Source organism: Balaenoptera acutorostrata, chromosome 3 (genome assembly GCF_949987535.1).
Source record: "Balaenoptera acutorostrata chromosome 3, mBalAcu1.1, whole genome shotgun sequence".
NCBI lineage: Eukaryota > Metazoa > Chordata > Mammalia > Artiodactyla > Balaenopteridae > Balaenoptera > Balaenoptera acutorostrata.
In genome coordinates this window covers 19682865-19700202 of record NC_080066.1, presented here as the reverse complement: position 1 = coordinate 19700202, position 17338 = coordinate 19682865, and the positions used below count along the sequence as shown (strand labels likewise).

General features: G+C 44.4%; 1 protein-coding gene across 2 annotated transcripts in view; it reads right to left on the bottom strand.

Moving 5' to 3' along the window:
* LOC103012343 (coiled-coil domain-containing protein 3) overlaps positions 1 to 11322 on the bottom strand; it is a 112763-nt gene extending 101441 nt beyond the window's left edge. The window contains exons 1-2 of one of the 2 annotated variants that reach the window (XM_057544349.1): positions 10701 to 11322; positions 6561 to 6735 (exon numbers count right to left, since the gene is read on the bottom strand). In XM_057544349.1, the coding sequence (XP_057400332.1) occupies positions 6561 to 6735; positions 10701 to 11074 (549 nt within the window). In that variant the 5' untranslated portion in view covers positions 11075 to 11322. The remainder of the gene's footprint in view (positions 1 to 6560; positions 6736 to 10700) is intronic. The other variant, XM_007167400.2, reaches the window with a different exon arrangement.
* Positions 11323 to 17338: the final 6016 nt, after the last annotated feature.

The following is a 17338-nucleotide window of genomic DNA, read 5'->3' as shown; positions in this document are numbered from 1 at the left end:
AAAAAGGAGTGAACTACAGATACATAAAACACAGACAAATCTCAAGTGCTAAATAAAAGAAGCCAAACTAGAAAAAAAAAAAAGCAACATACATGATTCTATTCACATGATATTCCGGAAAATGCAAAACTAGTTGGAGAAACAACCAGAGGTTCCCAGGAGTTGAGGTTGGGGAAGGGTCTGATTATATGGCAGCAGCTCAGGGGAGGGTTTTGGCAATGATGGAACTTTTCTATATTGCGGTGGTAGTTGTGATTATACAACCATGTGTATCTGTCAAAACATAATGGTACATGAAAAAGAGTGACTTCTGCTACATGTGGATTTTAAATATTAATTTAGAAAATAGAAATAGAGAGGGAGAAAGAGGAGGCCTCTGCTTACTAAGGCCTCAGAGCTCTCTGAATGAGAGATAATACATTCAACAAATGTGTAAGACACCATAAAAACATACCAAATATGCAATAGTGAATAAAATAGATATCCCTGCCCTCGAGTAGTTTAGTCTACTTGGGAAGACAGCATCTGATGACTAGGAAAACAGGGACCAAGAGGCTTTGAACAGGATGGCTGCCATCTCTATTTATTTATTTTGGATGGCTGCCATCCTTAAATACAACAGCCGCCCCCCACCCCCACCCAGCTGTTCTGCCCCCTTCACCTGCACCCTCATCTGTATTCAACCCTCCACAGCCAAACGTCCTGAAGGAGTTGCCCACTCCCAATCTCCATATCCTCTTGTCCCACTCTCTCCTCACACCCCACAACCTAGATTCTCCTCCCTCACTCTATGGAACTGTCCTCATCTCTGCCACCAAAGTCGAGTGGTTACTTGACTTCATCTTACTTGACTTCTCAACAGCTTTTGGTTCTGTCAATCACTTATCCTTCCGGAGACATTCTGGGCTGTTGACTCTCCTAGTTTTCCTCGTACTGGTCTGACTGCTCCTTTTCCACCAGTGTTAGCGTTCTACACCACTCGGTCCTACCCTAGGGCTTCTACTCTTACTCTAAGCCCTCTCCCTTGGAAGTCTCATCCGTGTCCAGTTTCAGCTGACATCTAGTTATCAATCAGACACAAAGGTATATCTTCTACTCAGAGCTCTTCTCAAAGCTCCAAAGTTACAGACCCAACCACCCATTCAAGATCTCACATGGATGGCTCAAGGGCACCTCAACTCAACATGTCCAACCCTAGACTCATGAATTCCCTACCAAACCTGTCCTATCCCCATTTATCAAGTGTTAGTCTTGGCATGCAGTCAGCCAGGAACACAGGAGTTATCTTTGACCCTCCCACCTCTTGTACTACCCAAATCCAAACCGTCAGGAACATCTACTGATTTTATTTCCTAAATCTCTCTCAAGTTTGCCTACATCGCTCCACCCCCATTGCCTCCACCCTGGTCCAACATCTATCTGGTAGCTTTCTAACAACCACTACCTGTTCTTACCATATCATCTGGATCCCCTCCAATCCAGTTCCCTACTCCTGCCACTTTGGGTGGTTTGTGTGTGTGTGTGTGTGTGCGTGTGTGTGTGTGTGTGAATTTGCTCCCATCACCCCTTGCTTTCAAAACATCAAGGGTTTCCCATTACTGTAGAACAAAGCCCAATCCTCATGAGGATCTATCAATCCCTGCATGGTGTGACCCCACCTACCGCTCTGGCCTCATTCTTCTCACTCACTCCCTTTCCTCCAGCCACAGGAACTTTCTTTGGTTTCCTCAAAGGCACCATGGACCCTGCTACCACAGAGCCTTTGCACAGATTCTTCTCCCTCTCTGGATTGCTCTCATTTCCCAGTTACCTCAACATTAACTAACATACCTCCTCATCCATCAGATTTTAGTCCCAGTATCAATTCAGCAGAAAAGGCTTTCTTTACCCCTAAGTCTAGATCAGACACCCTGATTATTTCCTTTCTTTTCCTTGGAGCATCTATTTCCATTTTAAATTATAAAGTCATTAACGTGGTCTTTTGATTGTGGCCACCACCAACACTAAGACTATAAATTTCATGAGATCAGGGACTTTGTATTTTGCTCAACACTGAAACTCTAGTATCTAACACAGCAGCTGCCTCACGGTAGGCACTCAATAAATATTTGCTAAAGATTGGACTTGGGACTTCCCTGGTGGTCCAGTGGTAAAGAGTCTGCCTTACAATGGAGGGGACGTGGGTTCGATCCCTGGTCAGGGAACTAAGATCCCACATGCCACAGGGCAACTAAGCCCGAATGCCATAACTACTGAGCTCGTGCACCTCAACTAGAGCCCACGTGCTGCAAACTAGAGAGCCCACGCACCCTGGAACCTTCGCGCCACAACTACAGCACCCACACGCCCTGGAGCCTGCGCACCACAACGAAGAGCCCGCACGCCACAACAAAAGATCCCGCATGCCTCAATGAAGATCCCACATGCCGCAACTAAGACCTGATGCAGCCAAAAAAATATAAAATAAAATAAATACCATAAATAAATAAATAAATTTTATAAATAAATAAATAAATAAGTAAATAATAGATCTTAAAAAAAAAAGATTGGACTCAACAATCCCACAAAATGAGGTATGTATAATGTTATACATGTCCACGCTCTATGTAATATCAATGAATTGGAAACAGCGTAACTACCTATCGACAGGGGACTTGATTAAATATATACAGTGAGGCATTCATACAATGGAATACTATGCAGCAATTTAAAGCAACTTACGTGCATTGATATGGAAAGATTTTTAAGATCTACTTATGAATAAAGCAGGGCACAGTAAAGTGTGCATAGTGCAGTGCCACTGGTGTCAAAGACGACAATAAATCATGTTTGAATTGTTTGTTGGATGAGAATACTCATCGAACGTTTACAGGAAACTGTTAACAGTGGTTACTTGTTTGGAGGGTAGGTGGGAACTGGGTGGATGGGTGTCAGAGGTGGGAGGAAAAAACTCTACTGACTACCATTTTGTACTTTTAGATTTGGGAATCCACATGAACATGGTTTATAATTCAGTAAACGAATTTTTTTAAGTGCTCCCTGGCTGGAACCCAATAAACTCTATTGAATGAATTACGGCACACATGACAGCTTCCCCATCACTGTTCCCATCCCCAACACATATCTCTGTCACCACTGCTGCCACCACTCTGCCACTGACCTGGGAAGAAGCAGGAAGCTTTTTAAAAGCTACATATCCTTTAAATTTTAAAGCCCTACTTTCTAATTACCAATTTACAGTCATCACTCTTTATACTTGACAAAGTGCTTTCAAACATGTGCTCTAATTAGGTCCTTATAACAACCTGAGACAGTTTATATGTTTTTAGCCCCATTTTATAGATGAGAAAGCTGAGGCTGTGAGAAATTAAGGGTCCTGCGTGAGGTCACGCCTCTGGAAATGGCTGAGCCAATCTCAATCTCCTGATGAAAAGTCGACGTTCCTTCTGATGCAGCTTGGAGGATGACAACTCCCCCACCATCCTTCCTGACTCCAAAATGGGAAAAAAGAAAGATGGCAGCAGGTCTTTCACAGATTTTACTTCAATCCCGTGACGTTCTAGAACAGACTGATGTAAGTGTGGATCAGTCTGGGTATCGGTCCTAGGGGACAGGACTTGCTGAGAGGGGAAAACAGACAACTTCTGTTTTGATTGTTACACTCACCCAGCAGGGAAGAAAAGAAGGAAAATCTTCTTGGCTGGCGTGGAGAGAACCCTGCCAGAAAATGGGATGGATGCTCTAACTTGCCAAAGACATCCCCCGGTGCAATTAACACCATGATACTGCACCAGAGAGACACTAAACACATAGGAACGCTGCTGATTTCCTGGCAACTTTTGAAAGCAAGATTGTGTTTCTACTGTCTGAGGCGTGGGTGGGACGTTTGAGGATGGAACTAGAGAATGGGAGGATTTGGCTGCTGAGGACGAGTTGCCGGTCACCCTGGGTGTGCATCACAAAAAGTTTCCCTACATAAGATTTTCCTCTGGTTCCATTTCTTAACCTCCGGATGGACCCTAGAGTCCCAGATTCATGTGATGCTCCGAGAGAGTGAGAACTATGAGAGAAAAGAATGAGATGTGCTCTTCACAACCAGAGCCTAGATCAAGCCTAGTTCAAGCTGACTGGGGGCTTAGAGACGAGGAGCAGCAACAGTGGAAAGAACAAGAACTCAGTGTTCCTCCAGGATTTATCATCATCTAAGATACGGCACGTAATTCAAGAAAGCCATGTTAACGTGCCACATCCAAGGCCATTCATAAAGGTCTCAGAACAAATGAAGGATTCGTGTGTTCCGATTAGCAAGAGTCTAACTGCAGTAAAAAGGGGACCTGCACAGCTCCTCTGATCCCTCCTAAGACGGAGAACCCACCACCTTAGGAAAAACATAGCTTCTGCTGTAATATGATGTGTTTATCCTGTGTAGGAGGGAAAATAGCATGCTCACCTTCAGACAGAAAAGGCAGAGAATTTTTAGCCTTTTTTGGAAGAAAGGAGCAAGTCATTGTCAATAACTCTTCATCTAACTCTGAGATCTTCAATTCACAGCTACTTTAATCACTCCAGAGGCCATAAAAATTTCTCAAGGAGTGTGGTAAATGCTAACATTTACCAGAAAGCCAACTTAGTTTTAGTTTAAACCTAAATTCTCAAAGGAACTAGCTAATTTAATTTAGCTCTAATGTGGTACATTTCAAAATGGACCAGGGAGAAAAATGGAAAGAGCCAAGGTGTTAAAAAGTACAAGGTCCATCAATGCCTTCAGCTACACAGCAGCTCAGCAATCTGGAACAATTAATTTTCCTCCCCAGAAGCTTCTGACTCTTAGAGCAAATGCACACGCCCACCCTTTGTTGTCTAAGAGACCAGGGTGATGAAAGGGAAAAGGAATTCTTCCCAAGATCAACATCTGACCACCAGAAATAGGACTGCCTTCACACTGAAACAATTCTCCATGGTCCTATTGTTCTACTTTTTTCTAATGATGGAAAAATCTAATTCCAGGGAAATGTTAAGAGCTTCGTTATGTGACCACAGGGCTAATCAGTTATACAGCTAAAGAGTTTGGGGGCTAAGCTATAAGGTATTTGTGGAACAACATCTGATCTCTTGATATAAATCTATTGTTACCAAGGATTTAGTAGTTTAAGCAAAACTCCCACAGGATGGAGACCCAAAGGACCAAGACTAAAAGGATTTCATTCAGAACATGCTAAGGACTGACCCAGGCTGGGGATACTCAGGCTGATACTTGGTAGGTCCAGTTCAGTGCGGGGTAGGTGCCAGCACAGATGAACAGCAGAAAAACAAACTAACAAACAGGTGCTTGGAACCATGTTGGGAGCAAAATATAAGACAAGCACTCAGAAAATTCTGGCAAACCATGGAGGAAGGGTCAGAGGAGTCTAGATCTCTGTCAGTAGAGTAGGCCTAAGGAAGGAATCCTTGGTCATGTTAAGGAAGTAAGAATCAACATTTTTCCTTAGTTGGACGCACCTGCCCATCAATGAGAACAGTTTCTGTGCAAAGCACATGAAGAAAGCCTCCAGGTGCCAGGGAGCCCTGGGCAAAAGGTAAGGAGGTTTGGGCAAACAAGGCCGCTCCCCTGGGCCAATCCACCAGACAAGAGAAAGTCACATCCCCCAATGCCACCCCAGATAGGAGAAAAGAAGGAAGCCACCTAACATGTGCAAATTGACCCATTAAAAAAGTCCTTGTTTCAGGGGACACACACATCCCCACATCAGAACTCTCTCCAGTGGTCTGTCACATGGTCCTAAAAACATCTCAGATGGGAGACTGGGAGCCATGGGCCACCACTTCCCCTGACCTGGTCCCACAATCACCCCAGGTCTATTGTGGCAATGCCACTGCTCTGGGAAAGTGACAATCCTCAAAATGTCCCCAAAACTCTGGCAACTGCCTCAGATTGAAAGATCCCTTTTATATTTTCATGACCAAAACTACCCGACCCTTACATTCCACAATTACCTTGGTCACACTGTACCTCTACGTCTTAGCAACTATAGATAAGAATCATGAAAGTGTTAGCTATGATAATTATTTAATTCCATTTCCTTAAGGGCTTTTTCTTTCCTCTTAGAAAATTCCTTAGAGCCCTATGCTATCAATAATAATGATAATAATAGTGGTAGTAGTCATAATAGCTCACATGTATTGAGCACTTACTGTGCTAAGTACTACGCTAAGGGCTTTACACATTTCCATTTCCTGCCTAGTTAAATCATGTCCCATCAGCCCTACGGGGTAGCTGCTACTATTGTTTCCATTTTACAGAAGAGGAAACTGAGGCACAGTGTGCCAACCTTCATCCCATCTTGTTCCCTCACTTTGTGAGGAACCCCACGCCAAACAGTAAAGCCTCAGAAATCCAAAGTTTATGAGCAGTGTTTGTTAACTGCTGGCAGGGAAGGGAGGAAAATACTCTTTGGTCTGGGTTTTTGGAAGAGGACTCTTGACTCCCTTGGTCACAAAATGCACACAAGATGTAGCTATTCTATTATTTTGCTGTAGATCAGGGTACAGCCAATTCTTACCCTAGTGTCTTCTTGGACTTCCCAGTCACTGGAGAAAGTTGCCAGTTGCTGCCCTTGGGAACAGTTTGAAAACTGGAAAAGGCTGGAAAACATCCTTCTGTTCTCTTGAGTGTCTGGAAAGATGGCATCTTGGAAATTGACTCCATGAGGCAAGAGGTTATAATTTTCATCCATCCTAATGGAAAAAAGGAAAAAAGCAGAGCTGTAGACTGGATACCTATGGGGTGTACCATCCTGAATCAAGAGTCAATAGAAGACTGTGACAGTGTTGCCAATTTTATGACAATGCCTTTTTTTAAATTATTGATTTACAATGTTGTGCTAATTTCTGCTGTATAGCAAAGTGACTCAGCTATACATGTATATGTACTTTTTAAAATATTATTTTCCATTATGGTTTATCCCAGGAGATTGGATATAGTTCCCTGTGCTATACAGTAGGACCATGCTGTTTATCCATTCTAAGTGTAATAGTTTGCATCTACTAACCCCAAACACTCACTCCATCCCTCTCCCTTCCCCCCATCCTCCTGGGCAACAAGAAGTCTGTTCTCTATATCTGTGAGTCTGTTTCTGGTTTGTGGACAGATTCACTTGTGCCATATTTTAGATTCCACATGTAAGTGATATCATATGGTATTTGTCTTTCTCTTTCTGACTTACTTCAATTAGTATGATAATCTCTAGTTACACCCATGTTGCTGCAAATAGCATTATTTCGTTCTTTTTTATGGCTGAGTAGTATTCCATTGTATATATACCACATCTTATTTACTCATTCATCTGTCGATGGACATTTAGGTTGTTTCTATGTCTTGGCTATTGTGAATAGCGCTGCTATGAACATAGGGGTGCATGTATCTTTTTGAATTATAGTCTTGTCCATGTATATGCCCAGGAGTGGGATTGCTGGATCATATGGTAGTTCTATTTTTAGTTTTCTGAGGAACCTTCATACTGTTTTTCATAGTGGCTGCACCAACTTACATTCCCACCAACAGTGTAGGAGGGTTCCCTTTTCTCCATACCTTCTCCAGCATTTGTTATTTGTAGACATTTTAATGATGGCCATTCTGACCGGCATGAGGTGGTTCCTCATTGCAGTTTTGATTTGCTTTTCTCTAATAATTAGTGACGTTCAACATCTTTTCATGTGCCTACTGGCCATCTGCATGTCTTCTTTCGAGAAATGTCTGTTAAGGTCTTCTGCCCATTTTTTTGATTGGGTTGTTTTTTGTTGAGTTGTATGAGCTGTTTTTATATTTTGGAGATTAAGCGCTTGTCTGTCACATCATTTGCAAATATATTCTCCCATTCCGTAGGTTGTCTTCTCTTTTTTTTAATGGTTTCCTTTGCTGTGCAAAAGCTTGATTTTGATTAGGTCCCGTTTGTTTATATTTGTTTTTATTTCTATTGCCTTGGGAAACTGACCTAAGAAAACATTGGCACGGTTTATGTCAGAGAATGTTTTGCCTATGCTCTCTTCTAGTTCTATGGTGTCATGTCTTATGTTTATGAGAGAAAGTCTCATAAAGGTGCAAAGTCTCTAAGCCATTTTGAGTTTATTTTTGTGCATGGTGTGCGTGTGCATTCTAACTTCACTGATTTAGATGCAGCTGCCAATTATACGACAATGTCTTACATGGCTCTCATTAGAGGAGTGACTTTGTTTCTCTGCCTCACATCGCATGAGTCTGTTCTTAAGGTTTTCAAAAAATGTGAGTTGGGGAATGGGGGAGTGTGCGCATGTGTCTGTTTATTTGTGTCTCCCAAGTGGTCTTCCTTCTCAGTGTTTCTTGGTGAAAGGAAAGCCAGTTGTAATAAGCCGGGATTCAAGTCCTACCATTGCTACTTATCTCCTGTCTGACACAAAGTGAATTTCTTAAATTCTCTAAGCTTCAATTTACAATCTATAAAAAGAGGGTGACAACAGCACCTTATTATTTAATGGTGGTGTAAGGATTGCATTTTAAAAAGTAAGTAAAGCATCTGGCACAGAGTGAGGACAGTATGAAAGTTAGTTAACATTTTTACAGACCCTCACGTAAAGTACCTGTTGGCAAGATAAAGTCAAGAAAAGGAAAAGGAGAGATGGGAGTTACCCTCCAGCCCAAAGGGGGCATTTAGGGGTCACCAGGGAGTCTCCACTGCCACTTTCTCCTGTGACACTGACCAGAATCTGTTCTCTTCTCAGTGGGTCCCAGAATAACAGAAGAGGAATGATTTGTATGCGGTTGTTAACACACATCAGGGCAACACAGCCCTGAGAAATAGAAATCTGTCAGACTACCATTTGACTCTGTATTTCTGCCCTAACGTTTTATAAACATGTCAGAGCAAAAGATGAAAGAGTTGGCTGACCACCGCAGAGCCAGCAGACAAAACCGTATTTCATTATAAAATCGGAAAAGAAAATAATGTCTTCTCAAGTACTCCAGCTCTTTTTTCTTGGGAAAATAAAGTTTTATTGTTGAATAGTTTTATAGCTGGGTTCCCAGTGTTTTCCCTAAATAAAGGCATGAAAAAAATCTATGTGAAGTTTCTCCGTATCAAGAAGATACCGTCTCACTCCTTCCTGACTTCATTTAGAAACTGTACTTCTCAAGCAATTAAAAAAAATTCAGCTTAATCTAGCTAAACCACCCAAGCCAACACAAAGCACGCCATGTATTCTAAACTTAGATATTCTGGCTTCAATATGGAAAACATGTGTTGACATGAGCTTACCGACGGCCCTCTGTGGAACTTACTGTTTTCTTTCTCAGTGACATGAAATCTTGAGAGCTAAAAGTGAGTCTGCAGGCCAAGGTCATGGTCATTCCGTATATCCTTACTGCTACTCCAGGGGCTGGGAAGACTGGATCTATTGCCCATCACAGCCGTGGATTCACTCGCTATCTTGATAGATACGTTAGATTCCATTTTGAGGTTCTGTATCAGTCTTCTCCTTCAACTGGAGACAACCAATGCATTTAGGGTTCCACCTGCTGTTTTTTATTTCAAACTTCAGTTGAACCCATCGCCTGAATTCTTATCCACACGCATTTCATCGTGACCACAAGACCAACTTTCATGGAACTGCACGAGATTCCAGGAGTCTCCAATCAGACAGGGCGTCCTATCTAATTCACCTCTGTATTCTTCAAAGCCCTGTGACACCTCACCCCCCCACCCCAAGCCCTTACCGCCCCCCAGGTCCCTCCTCCATAAACCTTTGCTATTTCGAAGAGCCTGGCATTGAGGTCTGCTGGCAGCTGATATGAGCTAACACGAGTGAAACATGAGGACAACAGCTGGGTTGCATTCCACACCATTCCCATCTTGGCATTTAAGCAGGTGCGCAGAATAGAGTAACTGTTCGTTCCCCATCTAACCTGAACCAGGTGTTTTGCATGAGTTACTGTTTTAGTCTCAACCAGCCTTGTTTCTCACATTATGAAGGTGAGGCTATTGAGGTTCTCGACAAGGTCAGTAACTTGCTCAAAATCATAGGGAGAGCAGAGCCAGAATTCCAGCAACAGTCTGATTTCAAAGGGGTTTTGTTTTGACCACCGCCCAGCCCAAACTACTCCCACCGAATCCAGTTTAAAATATAGGGTCCCACCTATATTAGAGTTCCACCTAAATTAGGGTTCCACCTGTTCCTTATTTCAAACTTGAGCCGAAGCCATCACCTGAATTCTTATCCACAAGCATTTCATCTGGACCACAAACCAACTTTCATGGAACTCAGAGAGGGCTCCTGCGTGATTTACCTTTATATTCCTCAAAGCACTGTGACCAGGGTCTCCCCGCCCACCCCCCGGAGCCCCCCGCATAAACCTTTGCTCTCTGGAATAGGCTGGCTACTTGTTGCTGGAAACCACCTAGAGCTTTTGCCTGAAACACTCTTCTGTCCTTTAAGCGCAGGAATCATCCCTCTTTTGCCAAGTCTTAGCCAGAGGTACCCAGGATGTTGTAGACACGTCGGGAGGAGCAGGAAAGAGTCGAGTACGGGAAGGAGCCCAAGGCATCACCTAACATCGCACGCACGGCCAGGATCCCGTGGGAGGTCCTGATCCGGCTCCGAATAAAGGTGACCTCGGTTGGTCACACGCAAATGGCCGAGGGGGTAGTGTGGGCGGGAGGTGGCGGGCTCACCTGAGGAAGAAGAAATAGGAGTAATCCTGGACCACGGTGTGGGAGTGACAGGAGAAGTAGCCCAGGCCGGTGAGGTTGAGCCTGGAGCCCGCGGGCACCTCGAGCATGCTGCCCCACGCCTGGTCGCACAGCATCTCGATCTCAGCCGAGTAGAAGAGCCCCGCCTCGCCGGCCTCATACTGCCAGGGCAGGTAGTTGTACAGGCCGTGCACCTCTTGGTGCAGCGCCAGCACCTTGGCGTACACGATGATCTCGGCCAGCTCGGCGCGGCAGCCCTCGCTCAGGGGTCTCCACTCCGAGGGCAGCTGGCAGCTGCGGGAGGTCCCCAGCCGGCCGGCCAGGCAGAGCGCGGCGAGCAGCAGCGGGCGCAGCATGCCGGCGGCGGGGCGAGCGGCGGGACCTGCCGGGTGGGCGCTGCGCCCGAGGCGCACTAGCCGGGGCGCATGGCGAGGAGGCCCGGGGCGGAGCTGGGGCGCCGGTGGCGTCGGGGAGCCCGGAGCGCCCGGCCCACGGCGCCGCCCCGCCGTCCGGGTAAGCGCAGCCCTGGGCGCTCGGCGCGCCGCTCCCTGCGCCGCCAGGATCAGCCGGTTGGCCCTAGCCCGTGACGCTTTAAAAAGGGCGCGGGGAGGGCCGACGTCCGCCTCCTCCTGCCCCCCGCGGCTGGGGCGTGGGCGGCGGCGGGAGGGGCGGAGGCGGGACGCGCGGAGGCGGGACGCGGGCCAAGGGCGCGCGAAGCTCGGGAGACGCGGGGCGCTGGACCCGTAGCCCCGGGCCAGGCGCGGTGTTTGGGGAGCGCCGGGCTCCGCGGAAAAGCCAGCGCTGGGAGCGGCGGCCCAGCCCTCTTGGAGCGCCCCGCGGACCGACTAGTCGAAGCTTTCCAGGCGCAAAGCCTGTTCCAGATGTGGCATCCTTAGAATGATCGCTGTCAATTGCCATGATTACGCTGTATACGTTTTTGCATTTTCTGTAGTTCATTTAGAGTCAACTACATAGAAATCTAACTTTACCATCGCAGAGGTCTACTGGGAAATTCAATGTGATATAACAAACTTCTGGATTCATTCATTCTCTCTCTCTCTCTCCCAACCCCCCCTTATTTTTTAATAATGCTCTTAGGAAAGCCTTAAAGATCTGAAAAGCCAAAGCCAGACTGCTCTGATTTTCCTACAGTTACATGATGTCATGTTTTACATAATTCCTACATTCAGATTCTGAATATCCTTCACCTGAGAAATAAATTCAGAAGTAAATTCCAAACAGCTTTTCACAAGTCAATCAGTGACTGTGAGGAAAGCCAAACTCCACAGTTAAATCTTTATTCCTAAACTCAGCAGTTCCTTTTATCTCCAAATTGCCTTAATTGTTCCTAATGTAGTAAGGAGAAAAGAGAGGATATTATTCATAAATATGTAATATTTTATATAGGCAATACATATACATAATATCATGCATATAATATACATATCATGCATATGTCATACATATTATATAATATATATTTATAATAAATTTATAAGCAAAACACACTTAAAATGGAAGGCTCTTTTTTCTGCAAGCATATTAACCAGGGTATCTGCAAGTGTAAATCTTAGAATCCAGCTGAATTCTTCTCTGTACTGAAGGGAAGAGTTCTTAGGGAATTCTGGAAGGAAAGGTAAAGAGAAAAGAGTGTAGAGAAGCAGGAGAGAAAATCCCAAGGCTGGGCCTCACCTCCCATGATCCCCAAATCTTCTTACTGTGATCCCTGAATCTTCGGTTAGGACAATTAAATTCGTGAGTGCTTCTTGTGACTGACGTTTTTGAAAGGCAACTCTGGGGCACAGATCCAGCCAGTGTGGGACAAGGAATGGGGAGGAAGAGTCTGTGGAAAGGGCAGCCTCAGGGAACCAGGAGACATCTTAGGGAGGGCTTGGGCATCCCAAGAAGTGCAATGACCAGGACTCCAGCCACTGCTGCCCAGCTCCTGAGAGAATGGAAGGCTCCAGCCGACATGAGGTCACACTGATCCAGAATCTCATCAGTGACTCAATGGACCAAATTCTTATTCCTACAAAATCATCTGTGATGGGCCTAAAAGAAGAAAGAAATAAGAGTAAGAGCTCCTCACAGATAATAACTAACCCCTGCATAGCTAGTAGTCAGCCTGAGGCCTCAATTAATTTTGTAGAAAAAGTAGTTATATTGAGGGAAGCAAGTGGACAGTAGTCCCGATGGTATATGACTCCTCACGGCGACCCCGCCCCCCCATGGTAGGTACCAGACTTTCCCACGATGGGGAAATGGTATTGGAGGATGGCATCAGATGTCGTACTTCAGGACTGCTCATTTGTCTCTCACTGAAAATGTGAGTTAGAACATTTCATAGTCACTGTCTTAGTCTGATCAGGCTGCCATAGCAAAATACCATAGCCTGAGGGGCTTAAACGACAGACATTTATTTCTCACAGTTCTGGAGGCTGGAAGTCCAAGATCAAGGTGTCAGCAGGATTGGTTTCTGGTGTGGTTGCTCTTCCAGGCTAGTATATGGCCACCCCCCCCTCTGCGTCCTCACACGGCCTTCCTTCTGTGTACCTGTAGAGAGAGAGACATCTCTGGTGTCTTGTCCTCCTCTTGTAAGGACACCAGTCCTACCAGATTAGATCACCACCCTTGTGAACTCATTTAACCTTAATTACTTCCCTAAAGGTCCTATCTCCAAATACAGTCTCATTGGTGGTTAAGGCTTTAAGATATGAATTTAGGGCAGGGAGGAGGGGGCGGGAACAGGGGACACAATTCAATCCATAAGTTATTTAGCAGGTGTTCTGCAGGTTTGCTAGAGAAAAAGAGAGAGAGGATATAAAAGGGTTTATATTCCTGGCAAGCTGACATAGAGCAAGCATTGCCAAATTATAATATTAACAACTGCTAACATTTATTCATCGCTTACTATGGGCCAAGCACCATTGTAAGGACTTTGCATATTGCAATGCTTCAAACAACACTTTGAAGTAGGTACTGCTTATACAGAATAGATAGCTAATAAGAACCTACTGAATAGCACAGGGAACTCTATTCACTACTCTGTAATGACCTATATGGGAATAGAATCTAAAAAAGAGTGGATATATGTGTATGTATAACTGACGCACTTTGCTGTACAGCAGAAACTAACATAACACTGTAAGTCAACTATACTCCAATTTTAAAAAATTAATTTAAGAAAAAGCAGGTACTGCTATCATCCTCATTTCAGAGATAAGGGACTTAAGAACAGAGAGGTTAATTGACTTACTAAGATCACAGAGCTAGAAAGTGACTGAGCCAGGATTCAAACCCCAGCATCAAATTCCAGAGTCCATGCACTTAACTACAGCATTAAAATATGGACAAAACAAGCAATGTTTTAAAGGCATGAGTGGGCCCTTTATCAAGAAGTTAGTAGAGTATATGAACAATAATAACCTTCGCAGAATCACCAGTGATGGTTAAATGAGGGTGTAATTGGACTAACATTAATTTTGTTTTAACCTGCAGCCCTGCTCTATAAGTTATTAAGTTTATTTTAAGTTAGTGCTATAACTTAGGCAGACAAGAGAATAAGGAAGTTTTTCTTTTTAATTGTATCTTCAAGTGCTTCAGAGGCCTGGAAAATGTTTGTCCATTTCTACAGACCTTAAAACCTTGACTTTTCTTTCCATTTAGATGAACAAATAAATAAAAATCAGTATGCATGGCTGATGTCTCTCTTGTTGTATAAACTTGACAGAATCAAAACTCTTCCAATACTGCCCAGAATGTATTTTCCAGACACGAGGGCCTTTGAGAGGTTGTCCTTCTCCTGGATTCTTCACAGACACATGAGTCATGCTTTTCTTCTCTGTGAAGTTTGGCAGAGGGCCTCGCTGATTGGGGTTCTTCACCTGGAGCCCTGGGTGTGAGCGTCCCCTGGTGCGCAGCTCCTCTTTGGGGACTAAGAACTCCAAACAAGCAGAGCTCAAGGTAGTCGGGATGGGAAGCAAAAACTCTATGACTGAATCTATGGGTTCAGTGGCAAACAAGCCACTTCCACCCCTGGATTCCAAGACCCGTATGTTCTGGCTATGGGGAAGATAGCACCATATATGTTCTCTGTTTCAAACGTGTACAATATCCTTCACAGCATTTACAATATCCTTTAAGATAGCACCCCATCCTTTCAGGATGTTGACTCCCATCTGACACAGGAACTGAGTCTTCATAAGCCATTACATTGCATCAGTAAGCTTTCAAAATTTGCTCAGTTGCTTCTAGGTGATGTAGCACATGGTTAGACCAGTTAATTCCATGGCCAAGAGCCCCACTGCTGCATTCGCTTTGCTGTGAGCGAAGAGATGCTATGGAAGTCACTGATCAGAAGCAATGCTACGCAAAGTACCATGACGGTGAATAAGGTGTTCTTAGGTCCATAGGTAGTGCTCCTGGCAGAAGCACTGTGGGGCAGGGAAGGCGCATCCACACCTAGAATGTATCTACTCCAGTGAGGACAAGTCTCTGCTCCCTCCAAGATGGAAGAGGTCCAGTGTAGTCAACCTGCCACCAGGGCATCAGTACTTTTTTTTTAATATTTTAATTTATTATTTTTATTTTTGGCTGTGTTGGGTCTTCGTTTCTGTGTGAGGGCTTTCTCCAGTTGCGGCGAGTGGGGGCCACTCTTCATCGCGGTGCGCGGGCCTCTCACTATCGCGGCCTCTCTTGTTGCGGAGCACAGGCTCCAGACGCGCAGGCTCAGTAGTTGTGGCTCACGGGCCCAGTTGCTCCGCGGCATGTGGGATCTTCCCAGACCAGGGCTCGAACCCGTGTCCCCTGCATTGGCAGGCAGATTCTCAACCACTGCGCCACCAGGGAAGCCCCAGGGCATCAGTATTGATCTCTGGTGCTGACATAGTAAGCCCTCGGCATTGGTGTTAGCAGGGTCAGCCTTAGTAAGGTAAGTTCAGAAACACAAAGGGAGCAAATACTGTTGGAAAAATCGCACAAATAGACTTGCTCAACACAGGGTTGCCACAAACCTTCAATTTGCAAAAAGACATAATATCTGTAAAGCACAGTAAAGTGAAGCATAATGAAACGATATATGCCTGTATCCTAAATATATATAAATGTAGATATATCCTAACATATATATTATATAGTCTAATATATATACATATCTCGTATTGGTGATACATATGATATATATATTCATCTGTTTTTCTGGTGATGCCTAACATGTATCCAATCAAACCACTATCAACTGCCCAAGAGCTGGTATCCATCTTACTACTGGCCATCTCTCAGTCTAGACATTGTGTACAACTAAATATGTTACTCAGAGTTCTACCCATGGGAATGTTTTCCCTCACCAGCATCCTTCAGCATCAACCCTGAGTGGCAGGCACTGAGTGATACTAGCATACAAGACAGAACAATCTGTAAACCAGGCTTATAGTTGATTCTATAGGTGGGTCCAAGTAGCACATTCAAATGTGATATATACAGTCGACCCCTGAACAACAAGGGTTTGAACTACACTGAGCTTGAGTTTGAGTCCTCTTATAAGGGGATTTTTTTCAATGAATATGTATTATGTTTTGTGGGACCTATCTCCCACCTTCTAATTTACAGACACATTACTAAGGCCTCTAAAGTATCTGTTACTTTATGAACATCAAATCTAATCATCATAATGTCATAAGTGAGCTTGGAGTATGATGTTTTGTAGAATGTGAAGATAATCAAGATCTGTCCAGAATAATATGACAGAAAGTAGAAGTGGTATAGCCCGGAGGCAAGCCTGTGAAAGTGCACTGTTAGCCCTGACAAGTAAAAGCAAACTGTTTCTGGTGGTCTTTACAACTTGGTATAGAGAAAAGGGCATACACCAGGTCAGTAGCTGCAAAGCAAGTGCTCAAGAACATGCCAATTTGCTCCAGGAAAGATACTACATCTGGGGCAACAGGTGGAGTTTTAGTCACCACTTCATTAAGTTTATAGTAGGCATCACTCATTCTTCAAGATCAGTGTGACTTTTGCACAGGTCAAACTGGTGAGTTCAATGGAGATGTGATAAGTGTCGTGTTTTGTGCAGCTTTCAGCCTATAGATAACTAATATTGTGGCTGGACCGGCCCTTGTGGTTCTTATTATAATTGTTAAGATGCTCTCAGCAATAACTAATAGGAAACTTTGAAAAAGAAGAAAATTTTATTACTTTCAAGTCCTAGAAATTACATGGTACACATAGGGTCATACAGCAAAGTCACAGGTAGAGAGAGAGAGCACAGGCCTGGAGTGCTGTTATCTATCTATCTATTTATCTATCTATTTATTTAGCGAGCTGTGCCAGGTCTTGGTTGTGGCACACGGGATCTTCGATCTTCATTGCGGCATGTGGGATTTTTTTTTTTATTTTAAGTTTCGGCATGCGAATCTTTAGTTGCAGCATGTGGGATATAGTTCCCTGACCAGGGCTGTAACCTGGGCCCCCTGCATTGGGAGCGCAGAGTCTTACCCACTGGACCACCAGGGAAGTCCCTGGAGTTCTGCTTTTATTGGGGTTGAGGGTGGGCTGCCTAGCATTTTGCAGGCTATTTATTGGTGAGTTTAAAATGTAAGAGCAGGAACCTAAAGCACAAGAAG